At 33.4% G+C, this 23,843-nt stretch overlaps 1 protein-coding gene across 1 annotated transcript in view; it reads left to right on the top strand.

Annotated features, from left to right (window-relative positions):
• The first annotated feature begins 8,580 nt into the window (after window positions 1-8,580).
• LOC132699709 (homeobox protein homothorax-like) overlaps window positions 8,581-23,843 on the top strand; it is a 134,068-nt gene continuing 118,805 nt past the window's right edge. Inside the window, exons 1-2 of the mRNA XM_060666564.1 lie at window positions 8,581-8,842; window positions 14,436-14,505. Coding sequence (XP_060522547.1) covers window positions 14,485-14,505 — 21 coding nt within the window. The 5' untranslated portion in view covers window positions 8,581-8,842; window positions 14,436-14,484. The remainder of the gene's footprint in view (window positions 8,843-14,435; window positions 14,506-23,843) is intronic.

Here is a 23,843-nt window from a genome sequence, read left to right as displayed (position 1 = left end):
AAAGAGCAGAGGCGGTCTCGTGGTTAACTAATTCAAAACTGAGATTATGAGCATTGGTTGACAGCAACTTTCCGAAACCCACACTAAAGCAAACTGCATACAGTCAGCTCCGCACTCAAATTTCGTATATTTAAGCATACATACGGCAAGAGCACCATTTGGCCCATCTTGCCGGGACCTGGCGTGACCGTTCTATTACCAAGAAGAGGAAGAAAGATTCGTTTCAACTCTGGTTTTTACCATATTTCCGCATGACGAGTTCAACAGACGGCGTCTTTGAAATGTAGATTATTCGATTATTAGTAGATTATTATTCATTGTTCCCAAACCCGTGCGGTAAAATCCCAGAAATGTGGCTGGGATCCGTGGGACACGAAACCCACGTGGTAAAGTGATGCTTTCCGCACCCTAGATCGGTGTGTAAATAGGCATTTTGCAGCCGGAAGTAGAAAAACTTTTTTTTTTCTAAAAAAGCTGTCCCAAGCAGTCATTTGATATAGTTGAAAACGGCTAAATTTAAAATGTAATTTTGGCTATGGTTCCATGCTAGCCCAACCTGTACCTCGGCTGTATAATGTAGCATATATTTTGTATAAATTTTTATATTATAGACGGCAAGACGTGCATTTATTTTTCATCTTCGTTATTCATTAAAAGAAAGCGGAGTCGTAAAAATAACATGTAAAATTCAGTCATTTTTCTAATAGTCAGACAAATCGAAAATATAAAAATAAAAAAAATTAAACGTACTCCCAAGTGACAAAAACACAGACGTAATAAGTTGTATATAATTATTTATATTTGTACCTAAGTACGTATTTTAGCTGTAAGATAACCATTCCTGTACGTATCATGAAAGTGACCTTTGCGCTCGATTTTACAAACGAAAAGAATAATCCCAAAATTTATTCGATTATTATGATAAATATTAAAGTGAACCGAAAAATCCAAAGTGCATTTCAAATACTTACACTGCTGGGGGATTAATTTATGCCGGTCCCTTTTGTTGGCCGACCCTTGTTTGTCACCTGTTTCTATACCGGCGTACCCCATAAATCACTGAAACTTTTGTTACAATATCCTACTCGATCTCTAGAATGTAGAAAAATTTTATGGGAAAAAGTTCGGGCTCCTTTTTTATATATGGATGCTTTTCTCTCGTCAGTATAACAACCTTTTTGTCTGTCTAAAATGGACGAAAATGTAACGCGTTAAAGTACCGATTTTTTGGAGTGTCTGCTTCGCATTGCATTTTCGAAACCATTGCGTTGTGCTTTCTTTGTGCGTTATGCCAAATCGATAGGTCAAAGGTTTGGCTTCGTTCTGAAACTTATCCCAACTAACATTTTTGCGTTATAGTGATAATGATTACGTTTTGATAACTTATTTTATGAGACCTGAAAACTGTTCGCGATACTATAGCAGTTAAATGGCGAATCTGATAAAGGTAATATTTTGGACTAGTTTCGATTGTTACTAAAAAGGTTATTTCTAAAAACCTTCGGAACCGCTATAAAACTAAAAGAAACTGAAATGCAATTGAAAACTATTAGTGCCCAAATGTTAATTATGCAATCATATTTGTTCTCGAAAGAAGTGGGCCTAGATTTGTATAAACATCTGGACAAAGATTAAAATTAAATTAAACATGCCTTTTAAAATTGTGCAGACGAAGGAAGTTTGGAGAATAGCAATTTTGAGAGTCGTCTCAGGCACATGGGAGTTCAGGTTTTATAGTGATTGCAGAATATTTATTAGTTACTTTAAGATTTATAAAGGTTTTACAAAGTAAAAAAGTAAGTCACACCAAAGGTTTTTTGTATAAAGTAATCGAAACATTTTGGATGCAAAATTATAAAACATAAAGTGTTTTGGTATTTATTGGACATCGGTTATAAAAGTTAAGGTTTCTTATGAACCCGTTATAAATATCAGTTTGCTTTTAATAATTAATTAATAAATTAAAAGCTTCGTAAATCTATCAATCGTTTTTTAATTTTCATTTTTATTTCACCTTGCGGTGATTTTGCTTGTTCTGGTTATCTTGTGTCTTTGAAATAAAAAAAAAAAGAAACGGCACTAAATAATCTATTTTTCTCAAGCCATAGGATTTATTTTGGTGTTTGTTAAAGTCTTTCTAAATCTAGAATGGACGTCAACAAAACGAAATCCATTAAACTTAATTATCGGCCTAAACCAAAAGGATAGAAACCAGCTATTACATCCTTTGTGAATATTATAGAGGAAATCAATCAAATAATTATCAATTACATACCACATAATAATCAAATTTCTTTGCTGAGTATATATTTTTGTTTTTTGGCACTTCAGTTGATTTATATGTAAGGAATTATAAGAAATAAAAATGTTATTGTTAAATAAGTTGTTTAATAAGTTTATGATTCACATACGCATAAAATAAATAAAATAAAAAATAAAATCCAATCAAAATAAATAAGAACTAAAAGTTCAGATTTTCGCGAAATTATATATTATGACATGACAATTGTTTCGACAACACCGTGTCTTTATCAAATGTAATATTTACAAACTACCTACTACTATATTAACGATCAATTAGATTTAAATACCTGTCCTTTAGTGAACTTAAATTCTCACAACTACATTAATTAAGGTTTTATGGTTATTTGTCGGTATATATAGTAGTAGGTAGTTTGTAAATATTACATTTGATAAAGACAGGGTGTTTTCGAAACAATTGTCATGTCAAAATATATAATTTCGTGAAAATCTGAACTTTTAGTTCTTATTTATTTCGATAAATGTATTTTCATCAAGTAAAAGCCACCTCAGTTCAATAAAATCCAATTATAATAATACCGAAAAATGTCCACAGTAGGAACACCAAATCTTTAATGAAACTAAAAGGAATAGAAATTTATAACAGAAAAAAATGCAATGATTTCAATGAGTTCGTGTTAAGTTAACGGTACAATCAACGTTTCTATTAAATGTCTATAATCTATTGCGTAATATAAAATAATGGTACTTACAAATACGTATCATCGAATATTCCTTTAATGTAAATTTTGGATATCCAGTATAAAAATGTATTTTTTCATACCATTTTGGTACTTTCGTATATAGCATAGAACTCATTTTGTGCAAGACGCAGCTGCTGCCAAATTTAATCCCATTAAACAAGGGGAAATGTGTGGGTTCGATTTAACAGAAGGGGTTTCGTTTATAGAGCCAGTTATCTGGGTTTCTTTATTTCTTGTATTTAAATTTGTACCGCGCCGAAATTGGTTCAGCCTATAAAACACCTTAAATAGGTAAATTAAATTTAGAAATTTCAATTTGCTTTATAAATGAATTTTGAGTAAAAACAATATAAGTTCCAATTCTCGAATAGTTTTCCTTGAGTGACTTTTCATTATCCTATTGCCTACGTCAATTTAAAATATTCTAAATCCGAAACACACGAATATCGTGATATCATTGTTATTTTATAACCAAGTATATATTTTTACCGCTCGTTTACTTAATTCATAGTCGGAAAATTTTATTTGCTTAGTGACTCACTAAATCACATACATTTATACATACATAAATATATTTCATGAGCGTGGTGTTAATAGTAGTCTGCATTTGATAACATTCCAGAAATCTAATTTTATAAATATCGCACACAAAAATGCAATTTTATATTGCTAAGACTCCAAACATCTAGTGTGCGTTGCATGCAAGTGATGTAGCCCTACTGTTTTGACAGAGACTCTTCAAAGCGAAGAGAATTGTGGCAATAATTTTTGCTTTTGCATTTAAAAAGACTGCCATTTTTTAATTAAAACATAACTATGGTGATTATTAAAGTTTTAGTATGGATGAAAGCGATGGATGTATATTCTTTTACCCAGCCTATAAGATATTAATAATATTATTTGGGATTAATTCAATCTTTTCGGAGATATTACCCATTGCTTGAATTTTGAGATTTATCAATTTTGACAGACATGTCAGACGTCACTTAGTGAATGTATTCGCGTTGTTTTGCAAAAATGTTATGGAAAACTAATGGTCGTGTTTTTAGGAAATCGTACCACGGACGACGGGTAAGTCAGTTGTAAATATAGCTACCCAACTAAATACCGTATCTTTTTTTTCCTATTTTATTTTATATTTTGCAATTTGAAATTAGTTATGGAAATTGGCATTGTCAAACTTTATCCATAATCCATAGCAATCTAATTATTAACTTAAAATCATAGATTATAAAAATAATTTTTATATTTATAGCACCAAGTAGACAATCTCCAGCTGTAACAATTAAAAACAAACGTTTTTAATTTTCCAAATTGGTTTCGTAGACATTTAGCTGGAACCAGGAATACTTGAACGCATAACAGATTCTGACAAGCTGATATGAGGATTTCTTTCAGTGATGTTCAATTGTAGTCATTTTCCATCAATAACAGTTTGCTTGAGCAATTTTTTAAAAATAACTTTGTTACAAAATCAACTAACGGAAATATCGAACTTGAATACTATCTACATTCAGCACTTATCATTACCGTATTGGTTTCGGTATTTAGATTTCTGTTTTAATTACAGTTTACTCTACCGCTAGAAAGTTCATTGGCAGCTTAATATTGCTGCAAGGAAGGCATTGTTTGTGTTCTTGTGATCACCGTGGAATAAATTTTAGTGTCAAATCGATAGGCAGTTCTGCCTCCGTAATTGCTCAGCTTGCAGGAAAATTAATTGCTCTATTTTTATTTATAACATTTTATTTGCATATTCCTATAGTTATTTGATGGGTATCTAGAAACAAGTGTGCGTTGGGATTATAACGAATCTATAACATTTGCATAACATTTGCTGAGAATTAAGAAACTCTTGTAGAGAATGCGGATTCAAAATATTGAAAAACACTTTGTGACTAAAGCTGGGCGAAAATGACAAAGTTATAATTTTTACAATTTCACATTTGTCAATCTCTCAGTTAAATATTTAAACAGTCAATTGTATTCAATAACATTGTTATAACTAAATGGGGTACAAATCTATCAAAATTAAGGAGGAAAATATTATATAGTTATTTGTTGGGAAAATATTAAAACAGTGTAAATCGATAGAATCCCGAAATTTTGATAATAAGACAAAATGAATGAATATCGTTACCAATTTGGAATAAAACATTTCTAAAAGTTTATATAGAGGTATAATTATGCAAATACAAATACACTAGAATCAAAATAAAGCAATAATATAAAAAAAATTCTGGACAAACTATCTATAAAATTTAAAATTGATTTCAAATATCCATCCTAGCAGTATTTATGAACCATTTTTATTAAATCCCAGGAGGTAAAACAGCAATATTATTGTAGAACAAAAATTCTGAGAATTACAAAATGATACTCCGTACTTTAGTTTCTAATATCTAAATGCCACAAATATAGGTACGTAAATCCAATAAAGAACAAAATATTTATATAAACAAAACAAAACAAAAACAAACAAACAAAAGTTCAAGTCACCAGCTTATTTAGGTTTTTATAAATTAATGTAGGTAATGCAGATGATACGTACAAACACAACACACTTTCTCAAACCAAATCATCAGTTGTTTTGATACTTGCGTGACGTAGGTATACCATGCATTAGTTAACCTCATTTCCCGACGGTAGTCGTTTGACCGTTGCTCTGATGTAACAACAAAACGCAAGAAGCCAAAAAGTTTCTCTACAGTACCTACGTAACAATGAAATTTTTAATAAAGGCTACTAATAGCGTATCATAAACATGATTTTTTATAATAATTTCAATTTCAAATGCTCCTTCGCGTAAAGAGTTATTTTTTATCACAACATGCAGGATTTTGAGGCCCAACAAAATTTAATTTTAAATGCGGTAAAACCAAAGATATGGTTCAACTTTCTTTTCATGTGTTGCTGACACAATCATCATCTATCTTATTTAAAATTTTAATAAATACTGACAATTTGAGATTTCGGAATATTCTAGGATTATCGGACTATTAAAGAGCAGAAATATTTAATAGTACCGTATTGAAAATAAAGCTTACTGGACAAAAAAATCACGCTAAGGGGAAACAAAAAATGACACATTTTAAAAAGCAAACAACTAACCAAAACCTTAAACAACAACTTTTGATACTGTATTTAACAATAAATATTTTAACGCGCCACTCTACCATCAAAACGAACGCAACACCCCAAAATGCCTCGACTAGCGACGGCTATTAAATATGGCAACTCTGTTACCCTTGAGGTCGTTCGCTTTCCGTCGGCTCTTTAAAATATATTCTCATTTATAACAAAATAGAGCTAGACGAGCGTTACCAACAACGTAGCAGTAATTTTCTTTATTGATATCGCTAATCGAATGCACTTCAATTCTCGAAATAACTTAAGTTTATTAAATTTGTCACACTTATGAATAATCGAATTTTTCGGTGTTAATGGTTGGTTAAATGCAGTTCAAATAGAAAAGAAATTTACAAAATTAGTAATTTGAATATTCACCAATCTTGATGAGGGTCGTGGTTACCAGTGTACCAAGTCGATAAAGAAAATTTCGTTTTTATTTTAAAAAATTTATTTCCTTTTTTTTCTGATAACATTATTAAAAAAAGTTGATAATGAATGAAGGAAATCAATAAGTATCTAAAATATAGCAAATTTTGATAGTGATTACGAAGTAGTTTCTATAAAGGAATAGATAGATACATTCGAGTAAGAAAACGAAGCGTGAAGTGGCAACAAAAAATTGCATATTACAAATGATATTTTCGAGTTAGAAAAAAAAATATTAAATTCAAAAAATATTTGATAGTAGGCGACTCTTTTTTACAAAAAATGACTAAAATGAATACGATAATAATAATTTGTAAATCACAAAACTAATAAGTATTAGGGAGAACAGAACTTTTTCAAAAAGCCTGCTGCCCTATTTGCACTTGTTCGATCATTAGAAGACTCCATGAGTAAATTCTGACGAATTAGGGCAATCGGAAAATCGAAATGTTAATTATAAAGATTCAATAGGTACATTTAAACCATTTCAGAAATGAACATATTTCATAAAAAAATAGTTCCCTTTTTTTGAAGTGGTCTTCGGTAACAAATGAAGCAGTTGATAGAGTTTTAATCCAATTGGTTATCACAACATTTCTTGCACCGAAATTTCCACCCATTAGAGAATTTTTATTTAAATTAATAACGTTTTTTTGTCTAAAATTTTTTCGCTTTCCTTATTTTCACCATTGGCGATGTGTTTATTTTTTTAAAGGCGGATTGCGACAACTTTGCCATTTATTTACATCCCATTTCATCATCATCGCGTGCCGTCTTCAGTGAAGGTTGGCGATCACATTGGCAAATGCTTGTCTATCCTGTGCCGTTCTTATTACTTGTTCAAAGTTCAGGCCGGTCCAGTTTCTGATGTTTCGCATCCAGGACAGTCGCTTTCTTCCTAAACCCCTCCTTCCTTCCAGCTTTCCCTCAACTATCAGTCGTGGCAACTCATACTCTTCGTGCCTGAGTAGGTGGCCTAAGTATGATGTTTTCTTTACTTTTATGATATGTAGTAGCTCTCGCTCACCACCCACTCTTTGAAGTACTTCATCGTTCGTAATTCTACATCCCATTTACTGAAGTTTAATATAATTAAAAATATTTTTATTATATCGATTTTTAAACCTCCCTATTTTTTTTATTGGTGAATTTTATTCACGTGTTAAATTATATCCGTCGGCTACCTTATAAACTATTGGACTTTTAATTGAAGTTGAATTTGCGTGGGAATCTCGATAAAAAAAAGTTAATTCCACGTGTTCCTTTCCGTTGCTCTATTGCTCGCACCGTAATTATAGATTCGTAACATATTTACGAGAATTTAAAGAGCAACCTTTGTTTATTATTAGCTCTCATAAATGAAAAGACAATCATTATAGAGCAGTAAGTTAAGGTAAATGCATATTATTAACATTACAAATATTACATTTTCCCCATGTTTTTGTAGCTGCTTGGTGAAATCAATGGGTTACTGAGCTCCACAATGCAATTTGTTTCCCGAAGCTATCGTCTACCCAGTTAATCTAAGTTTTTATTTAAGTAATTTTTCCTAATCTCAAGTTTTAGCCCTTTTAATGTTAATTTATTCTCAAAGATCATCTGGTTCATAATACTATTTTTCTGCCTGGTATTTCTTGAGAAAATTATACAGATATTGCCTTTTGTATCCAACGGGTGGTGGCAAAAAATCTTTAAGTTATGAACAATCTGTGCGACGCGCTTTCGGTCCGAATCGCAGAATTCAAATTTAAAACAATCGCGAAGCCCAAACTACGACGCTTACGCAACGATCGAAAAGCTCGGTGGATCGCTTTGCGTTCGCGTCGGCAACAAACGGCGTCGACGCACGGTCGACTCGGCGGGTGAGTTTCGTTCGCGGCCACGCCGGTAGGTATCGCGGCCGTCGTTCACTGTCGACGCCATTGGCGGAGAGGCGTGGCCGAGAGCTGACAGGTCATTCATCTAAGCCCCACTCTACCCCCTCGAACCGACGTGATTGACAGTTGGCAGACGACTGCGGAACGCGCAAGAACTCCGCACGCGCTTCGGACGGCACGGCGCTGAACGAAAATTTACACACCGACCCCATGAATGTGCCGCCGGCTAACCATCTCCGACGCTAACCAGCAGGCAGCACGTGGGTAATTTCCAGTGTGACAGTGAAGTGAGACGAAAAAGTGATTTATTGGAGAGTGTGTAAACAGTGCGCGACGGTGACTCGATTACACACAACCCCGAAATAGTGGTGCGGGCAGCGCGAGTTCATGGCTCAGCCACGGGTAGGCTTACCAGCACAAGAGAAGGTGACACGTCGGTCGCGACGCCGTCCGTCCATCTATCGCAACGAAACCGTTGATTGATCGACATTTCGACCTGTCAGCATCAATCAGCGGCTAATGAATGGGACCCGCGGATGACATCCATCGTTCACGCCCCGGTGCACTCTTGCGTATCCGAACACTACTTACGTACGACGCCGACGACGACGACAGACGCTCGCGGGGGCCTTCGACCTTATTTACATCACTTTGTTAGATTGCCAGAGTCATTTTTATGCCATACCCGACGTTACGCGCGGAACCTATCGCGCATACCAAGCGCGCGGTAACCATGCCAAGTCTCACTGTTTCGAAAACGGCTTTGTCTACATTTCGACTCGATTCCAAATTCAACCGGCATCTGATTCTCGCTTTGGAAATACCCTTCAAAACATCGGCAGAAATAAAAATTCGCGCGCTCTCAAAGTTTCAACAGGGCCATTCCCACACAACTGGGAGAGCGAGAATGATAATGCTTAATCCAATTTCTATAGAAATCTCTTCGACATCTTTACAATGCCCGACTTTACGCCGCTACCTGCGGGGACGCTTCTTAACTTTTAGTCGCTTTTATGGCGAGTTTTAAGTTTTACGACTCCCGAGGACCAAATATAATTTAAGAGGCGACCGGCCAATAAAATAGTCCACCTTAACATCGGAGAGTTTGTGTTCTCCTTGAAGCCACTTAGATGCTTCTTGCTTTTGGCTATTTTTATAAGGAAAGTTTTACGAGTCCCAACCGCCCAAGATCTAATCTATCAATTAACTAGCCCATAAAATAATGCAAAGCTATTGCGTGCTTTATCTCACATTTCACAACTTGACGAAAACATTTTTTAAATCTGACGGCGTTGCTTTGGCAACAGTGTCATCAAATCTTTATAGTTTTTATCAGTTGACTTCCAAGTTACTACAAATAAACTACTCAGTCCGCATCTATTTTCTCCCGTTTTGACGACCTGGTGGAAATATTTTTGTACATTTGACGGCGTCACTTTGGCAACAGTGTCATCACTTGGAGTTCTTTTTATCACTTTTATCAGTAATGTTGTTAATTGGCTTCCAAGTCACTACTAGACAATAAAATCCACATCTATTGCGGTCATTTTCGCATATTTTGGATTTTATTTTGGCGACGTGACGGTCATTTTGTTTCTTCATTGGGAGTTTTAATTGATTTCAGAGGACTGCATAATTTAATGATTTATTATATAATAACAGAGCCATCAGCAAGTCGCAGATTTTTATCCATCAATTTTGCACTTGCGAAAATTTATCTCACCCATTGAGGTTAGCCCTGTTCTCTCTAACTCCCCAGTTTGTTTTTCACCGAAATTATTAATGTTTTTGATGACTTGATTCGGTTACATTGCTTCATTTTCCACCTAGCTTGATACTATATGTTGCACTAATTGTTATTCACTATTCGAATGTCATTTAAAAGAAATTTCGATTCTTGTGCAGCATGCATGCATATGTTAATTATTCGAAGTCTATTCCGTTCCCAGATAATGCCTTGTGAACTATTCCAAATAGCTTATTCATTTTTCCGTTTCGTTAGTTTGCCGCTAGAGGCTAGCGAAGCATTGATCTAAGATTATTTTGGTCTTCCTTATTACATGGAAATCTATTCCGTTTCCAAATCACAGCATTTTCAAATTGCATCCAGCTTATAAATTTTCCCGTTTGGTTAATTTGCCGTAAGAGGGTAACCAAGCATTGATGTAAGATTATTTTGGCCTTCCTTGTTACTTCGAAATCTATTCCGTTTCCAAATAATATCTTGAGAGCTATTTCAAATAGCATTCAGCTTATAAATTTTCCCGTTTGATTAGTTTGCCCCCAAAGTGAGGATTAGATTTTATTCGAATAATTCGAAATGCGAGTAAACGGGAACGCGTATGGTCGCTTTATTCCGGTTGAAAACAAGAATAGTGCGGGTCGTTCAAAAAGAGATATCGGAAGAGATTTTCCGAGTCGGCAGCGAAATCCGTATGTGAAGTGTGTTTTGCTTTGCGCTTAATTTTCCTAATGGACTATGAAGCACTCATAATGGACGTTTGATTACTCAATAGGCGCAATTAAATGGCGGCGCGCGGGTGCCGCGGCTATGAGAATCGAGAAATACCTCCCATCCGACCTCAGTAATTATAACTTAAAGTTGTGCTTTTAAAGGTCCACTTTTGGTTTCTTTTAAAACCGATGACGGTGCGTTATTTCGGTACAACGAGATCCCTTACCTGATTACATAGTAAAATGGTCCGTCGGTGGAAAAAAAAACAAGTCACCATCTGGTTTTGGTGTATCATCGTGGAATGCGACCCGAAGAATGTTACCGACGAAACGCGAGTCCTAGTGTCCCACCGGCGACCCACTTAATGCCCGTATAATTAAAATCGTTATCTGGGCGAATTAATCGATCGTATAGCACACACACTCCTAGTTGCAATTAGGGCATGTTTCGGTGCGAAAGGAGGAAAAAAATCCACCGTTATAGCGACGGTCGGCGACCATGAATATTCATCCGACGGACGGTATGCGCCCGAACCAAACGAAACTTTGTCGTCGCTTCGGAGATCGAAATTTAAATCTCCGAAGTCATAAAAGTTTATTGCAAAGTAGACAGTTAAAGTGGCGTTCTAAAATTATTCTCCACACACGGTTAAAATAAAAAAAAATACGACCCGCGTAGACAGTTTAGTGCGTCGTGAAGTTTTACGGCTCACTTTTTTTTTGGAGGCCCGTGCTCAAAAGCGGAACACCGAGGGGTAAATTACTAGTCAAATCATAACGTGTTTCTAAAATTTGGTTAGAATCTTGAGCACCTTTTATTAATTAAACCATTTTCAAATAACCAAATAAACTTTAAAAAATGCCAATATATGACTAAATTACTATTTCAAAAAAAATAACTCTGAGTCTTTCTCAAAATCAAAAGACATTTGATAAAGACACAGTGTTGTCGAAACAATGTTCATGTCAAAATATATAATTTCGAGAAAATCTGAACTTTTAGTTCTTACATATTTTGATAAATGGATTTTCATCAAGTAAAAGATACTTCAGTTGAAATAACTATTTTTGCATCATTAGTAGATTGGTGTCTAAGGGGTGATGTTTGGTTGCTCCCTTACCGATTTTGGCAAACAGCTGAGGGCTCCGTAAGTTTCATTTGGATTTTTTGCAGTATTTATGCAACTTGTGGTTCACGGATGGAAAACTATTCAGGTTTTGTCGTCCGTTCGAATTCCAATTAGAATATAAATTCAACAAATTCCCAAATTCAATTTTAAGTCTCTAAGATATACACGATACAAGTTTAAGTCATCATGTGTGATTTTTATTTGAAAAAGTATATTTTTGCTGTTTTTATGCGCTTTAATTATCAAGCGGCCCAAGAAAATGTATTAAACTTGGCTTTGGAGAGAGAAGAAAAAATAAGAAACGAAATTTGGTGAAAAAAAAATTCTATAACAATATCCTTTCCTACTTTTTAAAAGTTGTTTTTTACTTTATTAGTTTTTAATTACAACACAAAAAATTTCCTATTAAAAGAAAAATCTTTGTGAAATCATATTTTGTTTCTAAAATCCAGTTAGAGTCTTGAGCACTTTTTCTTCATTAAATCATTTTCAAATAACAACTATTAAATAACTATTTTTACGTCATTTCTAGATTGGAGTCATTTTTTGTTGTTCCCTAATAACCGATTCTGATAAATTCCAGTTGGTAATTGCAAGAACGCTACATAAATTTCCGTTCTAGTTTTTATTTAAAAAAAAAACCGCTGCTTTGTTTGTATTTAGTATTTATGTTCATAATAAATAAATGTGTTAAACAATTTTATGTATAGGATATAAAACTGCTTACAGGAAGAAATTAAGCAATAAAATTTAAAGATACAACTCAAAAATATTATATAATTTATATCATATTTATTAATTTAACACTGAAGGTTTTTTTGTATTTTTATTTTAATTTACCTTAATAATGGTTTTTATTACTACGGAATACCAAAAATTTTCCGCATAACTTAAAAATGATTTTTCAAAATAGGTGAAATCCGGTAATATCATTCAGAGCACTGCGAAATCCGGTGTGTTAATTTTGGATTGTGATATGTCGCTAGACGTACGTCATTTTCGTCGTTTCCCGCCTTATTTTTTTTGTCATCGAGATATAATGAAATACGATTCAATCGCTTCGACTCGGCAAAGTTTTCGCGACACCCGGTTAATAAAAAATTTAAGTCAGACGACGCGGCTTCATTGTTTTTCGATTCGCCCCTGACGCTTAATCTTCAATAAGCACTTTGCTGGCGCCATAAATTAAACAAACAAAGCCGCAGCAATAAAATTTTCTTTACAATTTTTTGTGAAATTGGGTACCGTTTCTAAATCTTAAATTTTATCCAGTAATCCGTCGAACTGCTACTAAATTCACTTTTATCTTATCTCTCCCAATTGGTTCATACGTGCAACGTTTAATTTTCCAGTCAAACATCTAATTGTAAATAAACACTCTCTTATTCAATAAAGGTTTTATATTTATCAAAACGGTTTAAGTGCCGTCGAAGACGCGCTATAAAACATGTCATATCGCGTATATTTATAACTAACTACTGTATTTTCATTGCCGCCTTTTATTGCTTTATTGTGACCATAAAATTTAAATCGCCGCAAATCTTAATACCCTTTCTTAATTTTGCTAACGTGCGCGTTTTCGATAGAAAAAAATATCTAAATTGCCCGGGCGAACGTATGCTGAGAAAAATGTTATCCGACGGAAGCGGACGGGGCTGTGCGAAAAGTTGAAACTTTTAATCCTAGAAAATTTGGTCCGACGGAAATTTGCCGCGTTCTACGCATATCTGACTAAAATTGTTAATAATATTTACAACGGAATTTAGAAAGAATTACAAAAACTTATGTTCCTGAAGGCTAGAGAAGTTTTGGCTAAACTATTTCGATATTAAAAAATTTGGCACTTTGGACATGATGTCCACCGGAAACATGGCCAATTTGTATCGACCAATTTAGTGAAACCAATAGCCGAACACCAAAGTCAAATTAGTTTAATTAGTAGCGAAATTAAATATAATTATAGGCATATTATCCACGTATACGCATAGTTGTCTGCCTTTTTTATCTAGTTTTCGCCTTGCATCACAACACACACTATCTAGTTTCTATTCATTTATCACAACATAGCAGGCGTAGTGCATTATTTACTTGTGCAAAGGCCCCATGGGTTTGCAATATTTAAATAGGCAACCAGACAAGTCAAAAACTGGAGTCTGAAATAAATCAAAATCGAAGGTTTAGGTTGCCACCAAGTTTTCAGTAATCGTGTGCATTATTTCCGACTTATACTCGTGTATAATGTGGATTTAAGTTTACGGCCGTCGTAAAACTTTTAGTGTTGTACAGTGTGCCCTTCTGGATGAAAGTGCGGGCAGTGGCGTGCCGACGGACGTGTTACCTTCTGAAAAGTTTGAGTCTGGTTTTGGTCACGGCCTGAAAGCTGATGAAACGTTTTTCTCGATCATTTTTAGGTGTAACTTGTAGAGGACAGGCGGAAAGATAGTGACGCGAAATTTCGCCATGGATGTCCTACAGAAAAACGTAAGTTTTTGTTTTATTTTTATTTTATCGCTTGCTCTTTTTCTCGCTAGTGGCGTTTTCCATCTCCGTTTTCGTTGCGTTTACGGGGTGCTTTTATTAAAATCATGATTTCTCTTAATTTGGCGAAGTAGACGAAATCGGTTGTATTCTCGATTTAATTACATATTTTAACTAAAATTCGCGTTTTTAGTAAATTTACTCTCTTGAATTTTCCATTAAAAGAGACCAACATTATTTGTTATCTCCTTGAATATTTTTGAAATATATAATTTATTTCAAAATACCAATCAAACTGAATAAATATATAGGTTTAGGCAATGTATCAATAGCTATTAAACTTTCTTATTTAATATGTGTTTTCTAGAATTATAAAATTAAACACCGTGCAAAAAATTTTGCGTTTTATTTAGGTTTTTGGATTTTGATGTGCTTTTATGTGCCTGAATTATTATAGCAAATAATTAGGGTTTCCCTTATAAATAACCATAAATTAAAATCGGGAATTAACAAAAAAAAGGTAAAAGTAAAAGGAAGGAAAACAATTATTATTACCTGACTTCTGTTTGTCTTAGACCGTTTTCCGTCGGAACTGAACATCAGGCATTTCGTATTTTTAAAAGGCGTTTATTATGGTATTGTGGATTTTTGACTTGGATTTTTTGTTTTGGTTTGTTCTTTTTTACACTCGTATAGAATTTAGTAGTTTTCGCCATTATTACTAGCTTTATATTGAAGCTTTGTATACTATATAGGAGGTATCCTTATAAGTATCTCGCGCGATATTTCTACATATTGCCAACAGGGTAAGGAAAGTCATGGAATTTTCTCTTGTCAAATTAAAGCTTTAGGATTTTCGGGTATTACATTCAAAGGAAGGTCAGTAAGTCAATCTCCGAAAACTTTAGCAAATTGTAGTGATGATACAGACAGATGTCCGTTGTTATCATTGGGCTAAGTTTCAGAGAAAAAACACTCCTCATAACTTTTGTAAATTCAAGATTTTACAAAATTTTAGGGGCACATCGAACATGTTATTGTTATAATATCAAATTCTCTTATTTTACTGTTTAACTTATCGCCTGCCCGCAAAATTTGATCTGTAAGACAAGAAGTAAAATGCCTTGAATTAGACACAGTGGGTTCAATTTATCTTGATAACATTTTGAGTCGCTGTCATTTTTTTGATTTTAAATGTATCAAGGTAAACGAAGATTTAAAATGTATCCAAGTTTGTTTCCAAGTAGCCTAAAAAACAAAACTATTATTTTTCTGGCATATACTATACAAACAAATACAAATACAACACAAATCCCGCGCAATCACGCAATAATCCGCGAAATCATCTGCAAATTACTGATTTGTGCTATACTGTCTAGTTAAAAAAATTTTAATACAGAAATGTGCGTGGTTAACGGAAGGATTTATTCCGATTACAATGATGTTTTAGTCCAGTCGTTTTTGATCAAAAAATATTGACAAACAAAGTTGCAAAAAAACCGCATTCAAGTCAAGTCCGGACTATTGGCTGCGATTGCCTATCGAACTCCTGGGGAAGTTTTTACCTTGTACAATAGTGTTAAAACCGAACTGTGTGAAATCGTTGTTACCTGTTAAATCTGTCAAATCTTTGTGAAATAAAACCTAGTTTCCAAAATTTTGAGTTTTGAGCACATCTTTTAATTCAGTCATTTTGAAGTATGCGACTAACTATTTGTACTTTATTTGACGATGCGTTTATTTGCACGTTAACCAATTTTTACAAATAGCAGTTGGTCAATATAAGCTTAAGTATTTTGGTTTGTTCAGTTCAACAAACCCACTTACCATTTTTAAGGTTTATATTATAAAAGGCAAAATATATTTTTAATTATGTCGGAATAAAATATTCCGCATAACCTAAAAATTATTTTTCAAAATTGTCGAAATCTGGAAATCCATTTAGAAGTTTTTGAAAAATAGAACCCGTGAATTCCGAATCCTGTGAAATATGTGAAATCGTATTTTACATTAATTGATTTATTATTGTAATCAGAAAAACATTCTAATAAACATATTTATATGACATATTCATTTTAAAAATATATAATGTAGGCTTATATGTCAAAAAACTGAATCTTTTGAATTTGTGTAATTTAGAAAAATTCAATGCACGATACATGTTAATATTTTAAATATAACAGTTGTAATGAAGACTGCGGTTAGTTGTTATAAAAATTAACCCAGTATTAATCAAAACTGGAGCCAAAACTAACCAAATTCCGAAGTCACTTTTCTGTTTCAAGATTTCATTTTTAGTTCTGTTTCCAAGTTTCGGTTTGATGGTTTGTAACTTTTTATGGTGAGCATTATAGAGAGTTCACTGATAATTTCTATTCTAACCGAGTGTTTGCTTGACCATTTTTACTCTTCGCCACACATTCAGTTGCCCAGACTGCGTATTACGTTCTGTTTACAGATAGAAGTTAAAGAAAACATCTTTCTGGGGCTTGCTCAAGCAGGTATTTTTTAAAAACAATTATTTATTTCATCACTATGCAGACGTATTTTCCAGCGTATTTTATTTAATTTTATTACAGAGAGAGCGAAATAATTTATTAGGAAGCAATTCGATAAAAATACGAGTTAAACCCGACTTTTAAAACTAATCTGTCATCGGAAAAAATATGGCAACAGCGATTCCGCCGATTTTTTATTATTAATTCAATTACGCGGCGATTTTTTGTGCGGACGAGGGTGCGAAAAAAAAACGTCGATGATTGTCAAACCATCAGCGAAACCAATTCCACACTTTTTGGCGAGATTTTATGAAATCTGGTCGACGGAACGGCCAAACAATAAAGTTTATTTATGCACACAATGCTTCACTTTTTTTACCGTTATGGGCGACAGCTTGTATGAAAATTTTATTGAATCAAAAAACCATTTGAATTTATATATATGCGATATGTCGATCGGGGATCGTTCATCGTTTTGGTGACGATGAAGCCTACTCATTATTAAAAAAAAAAAAAACAAGTGAAAAATAATTGTATTTATATAATATGTCGAATGAATACAAATTTATTAACGACACTGCCCAAATAAAATCCTTCAAAAATTTCGCAAACTTTGCAGCTAACTTAAAATCCGAGTGTGTTTCTTGAAGATTTTTAGAAAAAATCAGTATATTCCTTTATCTGGTTTTTATTTTATATTTCGCCTTACTTTCTGAGCTCCGCCGGCCTGCTTGCTGTTTTCGTTACATTATTTAATTAGACTTTTCCTTCCAACCGCGATTTTTTTGTAGGTGCAGCCTAGAATATTTTGTTTTTTGACATATATCTGAGCCAAAAAAATTGAGTTTATTATATAAATTATAGTTAGATTTGGTAAAATCCTGAAATCTGTTGAAAGCGACTTAAAACTGTATTTTATTACCATAAAAACAAAATCCTACAAGAAATGAAACCCATATTTCCCCTTTCTTCTGTAGACGAACGAATTTTAAGACTAAACCACAAAATAATATTCACCGCCTTAACAAAAAATGCCCAGTTTTTTCCATGACTTCTATTTATTTACTTTTTTCGCCAATTTGGAATATACTGTTTTTTGACATTCTAGGTGAATAAAGCGCACTTGGGCCAGGTTAAAATATCTAAATAAAGTTGTCTCGTGCAAAAATTTCAAAAAATTCGCACGAGGAAAATTTAATTACTTTTTCAACTTTTCGATACCGTCAAAGCCGAAATAGAAGAGTAGAAGTATAATGACAATAAAATATAATTCAAGGATTTCCATACACGTTCGATATTGCACATGCGTTTAAGAAAGGTTGAAATTTCTGCCCGAACAAAAATCCTGGAACCGATTCGGGGTCAATAATGGAGGTGCTCCTTGTCTCTTGTATTATTGCTCACTACCATTGTCTTAATTTTATTTAAATTCCTATATCCGAATAATTCGGTTGTACTTCGACATTGAAAATTCAACATTGTCAGCAAAATTTGTTGGTTTTTGATAGTCCTCTCTTTATTCAAGTGAATAATATTTTTTTGAAAGCTTATTTTTGTCTACGATACATACAATCCAGATCAATGTGCTTTATCCTCGGCTTTATCTGATATAAAATAAGACAAAGACAAGTACCTACTAAAATTTTCATCCATTCCGTTCGTCCAAAACGCATTTTTAAATTTGCGATATTATAATGAGGAACAATTAGTTATGTTTTAATTTAATTAAGCGCGACAGACAGATTCGTCAAGAGCAATCCTCAAAACCGCCAATCCAAATGAAATATTGATTTGCTATTTTATTATTGCAACCAATAATTTGACGTAAGTATTTTTTACTACTGCTGTTAAATTTTACGGGTTTTCCCCCCAGGAAAAACGTTTAATTCGAATTTTGTGCTACCCAAATAAGTACGTAACTGTTTTATTTTTATTGCGACATAACATATTTCACCGTTTTATGGACAATAAAATAAATTAATAATAAAAGAACTGGCAAGTAGAAGATTTGTCAGCACGCCGCAAGGAATTAGCTAGCAAATATGCCACATTTTTCAAGCTCTCAACGGGTAGGCCAAGCGGGGTAAACGATTTTGAACAGTTCATTTTTTTTTCTTTTTTGATTTGGTAATTATTTTTAGATACTTTGGCCGAAAAAGATGTGAAGAATTTTTTTTCATAAAAAAATTATTTTGAAAAAACGTCGTTTACAACATTTACCCAAAAAAATTCGGGGTTATTGTTACATCTATATCAAAAACTAGAGGAATTCTGTAGATAAAATATAGGGCAATTGTAAACGTTTCCTAGTATTAGTAATATGAACCACAATAATGTTTTTTTTAGCACATGTTTACATTTGCCCCAATATAGGTATGAAAAAACAAAAATATACATTTTTAAGTAAAGTTTTTAAAAGTTTACCCTGTTGAAAAAAAACACATTTAGTTAACAGAAATAAGTAACACAGCGGCTCTCTAAAACAGGAACTTTTTTTCTCAAAATGGTAATAAATTCTTTCTCCTTGCAGTAAAATTCTGCTTAGTTTCGTCAATGCTTTTTAGTGTCACTGTCCACAATATTTTCAATATTGTTGAAGCTCTTGATCTTTGAAAGCGCTTGTAGGAAATTTGTCTTTGTTGACTGGAAAAAGGCTGCAACTTTTAAATAATAATCATAAATAATGTTTGCAGGTTTAATTGCACACATCCAAGCTTTGGCTAACACTCCAATAAATTCAAATTTTTACAACGCCCAGTTCCCTTATCAACTCCTTCTCCCAAAATGTTTTCATTGTGTAATATGACTTGCATGCCCATCATAAATTAGAACACATTCTTGGTTTGGTAGAGATTTCTCTTCTCTAATTTTTTTGATATGTGGTATAAATGCTTCAGGGAACCATGTAAAAAATTATGGTTCCTCCATCCATCCATTTTTAGATACCGACTAAACAGTACCAGGACAAGCTTTGTCTGATGTCCAACGGACTTGAATTCCAGCATCCTTAAACACTATAAGTGGTGGCAAAAAAAATACCATTTGTTCCAACACGTGCTAAAACCGTAGTTGATTCTCGCCGAGATCCTCCGGAGACTCTTACTAATTGTCTCCCTTTTTGTCCGATTGCTTTTAAACGACTGAAGCTCGATCCATCGGCATTATAAACAAATGAAGCCTTATCTTCAGTTTCAAGTTAGAATGGTTCCAGAGTATATTGGAGATCTTCATAAAAACTATAAATGATATCGGGGTGCCTCGCATCTTTCCTTCATTTTTGCAGATGCTCGGGTTTTTTACTGATAACACATCTAACACACCACTAGATTTGTACGGGGAAAATGTAAACACCAACAAGAAAAAAACTTTAATTTTTTTAACCTTGATTCATTTACAAATCAATAAAATACCATTGTTTTAAACATATTAAACTCTTGCTTTTACTTTAAGATAGAAAAGAAATTTCAACACATTTTACTACCACTGCCAAGAGGAAAAACAAAATTTTTGCAGTACTCTCAACAAACGGCCAAATTTAACTAAAAATAGCCGGTTGTCTATGAAATTCATTATGGCGCCAATAAATGGACAGACAACCTTAAAGAAAACGCGGGATATTCAAAAATAGCGGCAAATTTAGACCAGTTTTTAACTATATTATTAATTTCTTATTAATTATTTAATTAAATTTATCACACTCCAACTTAAAGCGAAGTAACATTTTTTGCTTTTACTAGTTTGGGGTGTCAGAACTGTTCTATGGGGTCGAATATACAATGCAGGAAGACATAAAACAATATGTCTGTTTAGCTAAACAACCACACTAGCACATACATATTCTGCTTTTAATAGCGTAAGAATTTAATACTCCCCAATATTGTCCTTCTTTGTAAATGAATTCAAAATAAATACCATTTGTAACATTCATTATTGAATTTCGGTTTTTATCTTTACTGGCGACTGTGATAGCTCGCGTTAGATTATTGTTTTTCAAGAAATAATTTTGAAACCAATTTTTAACAAGTTCTGCACTCGTCTCTTCTTGATAGGGTAAGCTAGATTTCTTAATATTCTTTGCAGACAGCAGAGAGCAGTTTGCAATTATGGTGATGCGTCTGAGAGTCCTTATTGGAATCAACGCGTGCTTTGGATACTGTGTCGTGTAAATCGAACTAAGATTCTTCTTCGGTTTCATCTAGGTTTGCAGATATAGACTTTTAATATACTTATATATACTTTTTAATTTGCCGAAGCTTATTAAATCTGCAATTTCATTACCACTTGTAATATATAAATCCCATTTTACAAATAACTCTAACTCTAACTCTTCTAGCTTTCCTTTCAATTCACCCAAAGTAGAAGCAATCTGATTGTGCCACGAATTTTGTTAAAGGAAACATATTTTTCTCATCTTTATTCCTATCATATCTTATTGCAGGGGCTGCTGGTGCTGCAGGGCTCTCAAACAATTAAGAACTTACAGAAAATAAAAATCATAATATTCTAACTATAATATTTTCTTTTGTCAACAATAAAATTCATAATATTTCGCATTCGTATCGTCATAATGATATAAAAAAATGCAATGCTGCCAAGGAAATGCCGCCGAGCGAGTAGGTAAAATCGACCAGTGGAATAACGAACCTGTAATCCCCCTGTGCTCTCAGTACACCTCGACCACCTCAGTGGTCTAAAGCAAAGCCGTGATTGAAATAGGAGAGAGAGAGTTGAAGAAAAAAGAGTTTTGTGGTTTACTGGTTTTCGGCGCTGCGTGTTGAACGCAAAAACAATAATTACAGAGCGTGTGTGCTTCTTTCCGTTTTTGTGGATTTCTGACAATTACGCCATTACCAGATTTTACCATTGACAAAGCTGGTGTAAGTAGAGGAAATTTAGTAAACACATTTACTCAGAAAATGAATGGATTTGAGGATGTAAAAAATGTTATATATTATTTTCCCTGCTTTTTGGTGGCGATAAAACTTGGACGGAACTAAGGGTCAGAGAACATTTAAGTTTGGAAATAAAAAGACATGGAAAAAAGTCACATTCATGATTGTACGGAATTTATTGCGAAACATAATGAAAATGTTTCGGAGAATAGATAGATTTTATGAAAAATTATTAATTGTAGGGAATTTTGCGGAGCTTCCGACAATCCCAGGATATTTTGTGGAATTATTAATTTTTCGGCTGACTTACATACAACTCTAAGTAAGCACCTAAAAAGGGCACTTCCAAAGGAATTTAGAATGATTTGTTGCAGTGCATGCATGTGTAAGTTTTTTGCAGGGATTGCAGAACACCTTCAAATTTTGCCTACGTGCCGCCGCTGTCTTGTTTACTATTGTTCACATTCAGTGTTAACAATATCCCGAGAATATCCTTTATCGAAGATATTGTCGTTTTTGTAAGTAGGCCGGTTTCTTTTAAAACTTCTTATGAAATTCATCCTTTACTTCTTAAATTCATATACATTTTTCACAATTTGTTTCACATCTAATGACAAGTAAATTCGACGCGACGTAACAGAAAAATTAATGATATACTTGAAAGAAACTTTTCGAAACGTACAGGTTACTCAACACTACAGCTGATATAAGCAAACACGTGGTCGACATCTACTTGAATGGTTTCTGTTACGTCCCTTACCTATGAAGAACTTATTTGTTGTAACAATAATTATGAAGGTCGTAATTACTTTTTGGTCTTCCGGAAGTCAAGGCTTTGAGATGCACTATTCCCTATATAATACAAAAATATCGATAAATACTTTTATATTAATATCAGAACTCAGAATAGTGGGGTGGGTGATGAAACTTCTCGGAAATCGTTTTACGTCGTCGACATTCAAAGAAATATGGACGTGTGAGCTATAATTTAAGAATTAATAGATAACCTTATCTGAAATTCCTATCAGAAGAAAAATCTGGTGTTATTAAAATATTGAAAAAACACTCGTTAATATTAATATACTTCGCGATAAACGGAGATTAGATTAGCTCACGTCATCTGTATATTCAGATTAAAGTTAGGCTTCGTGGCAAATTGGATTTAAACGGGCCTTAATGTTTTAGGTGGGATAAAAAGTTCATTATGTTGCCGTTCGATCGGCGACGCTTGAAAAATTGTACGTTTTAATTTTGTATTTGCTGAAAGAAATGTTAGTCATTAGTTGTGTTAAGTGGAAACATTCTAAGAGACTCCCACCACTCTTCTTTTAATAATAATAAATGGTTTTCGTGGAAACCAAGGAAGAAAAACATTTTCAAAACACAGTGGAGTTTAACAAATTATATTTTTCTGATGGAGACAACAAATAAAAAAGAGAGTTGTAGGTAAATTCAGTTAGCAAATATCGGAACCGTATTCACCAGCGCCGAGGTTTATGGGGAAAAGTGATAAAAATGCAACGCTTCCTAATTTACATCGTTCTATTTAAAAAATAATAGGAACTCATCAAATAGGAACTACATCCCTACATCCGTGTCGCAATTTTTAAAACCATTTTCTTAAATGGAAAATAAATTTGTCGCTCGCATTTCAGTTGGTATTACTATTCTACTTCAAGAAAAGTGAAGTTGCCAGATCGATTTGTTGACATTCTTGATTGCAAGAGGAAACTGTTAACTCTGAAATGTAGAAAAATTACAATACACATGTAGAGGCATAACTGGCGAGTGGTATCACAGGGAGTAATGGACAGCGAAGAAGATCCTTCCACTTATTATTAATCTTGACGAAGAATTTAGTGGTTATAGTATAATATAATATTTGTAGTATAATATTTAATTATTAATATTTTGAGGTACTAGAATATTACTTTTTACCGTTTCTTTTACT

The sequence above is a fragment of the Cylas formicarius genome, unplaced genomic scaffold (assembly GCF_029955315.1).
Source record: "Cylas formicarius isolate icCylForm1 unplaced genomic scaffold, icCylForm1.1 PGA_scaffold_10__41_contigs__length_53128322, whole genome shotgun sequence".
NCBI classification, from domain to species: domain Eukaryota; kingdom Metazoa; phylum Arthropoda; class Insecta; order Coleoptera; family Brentidae; genus Cylas; species Cylas formicarius.
The sequence above is the reverse complement of the archived record's forward strand: the minus strand, read 5'-3'. Positions and strand labels throughout refer to the sequence as shown.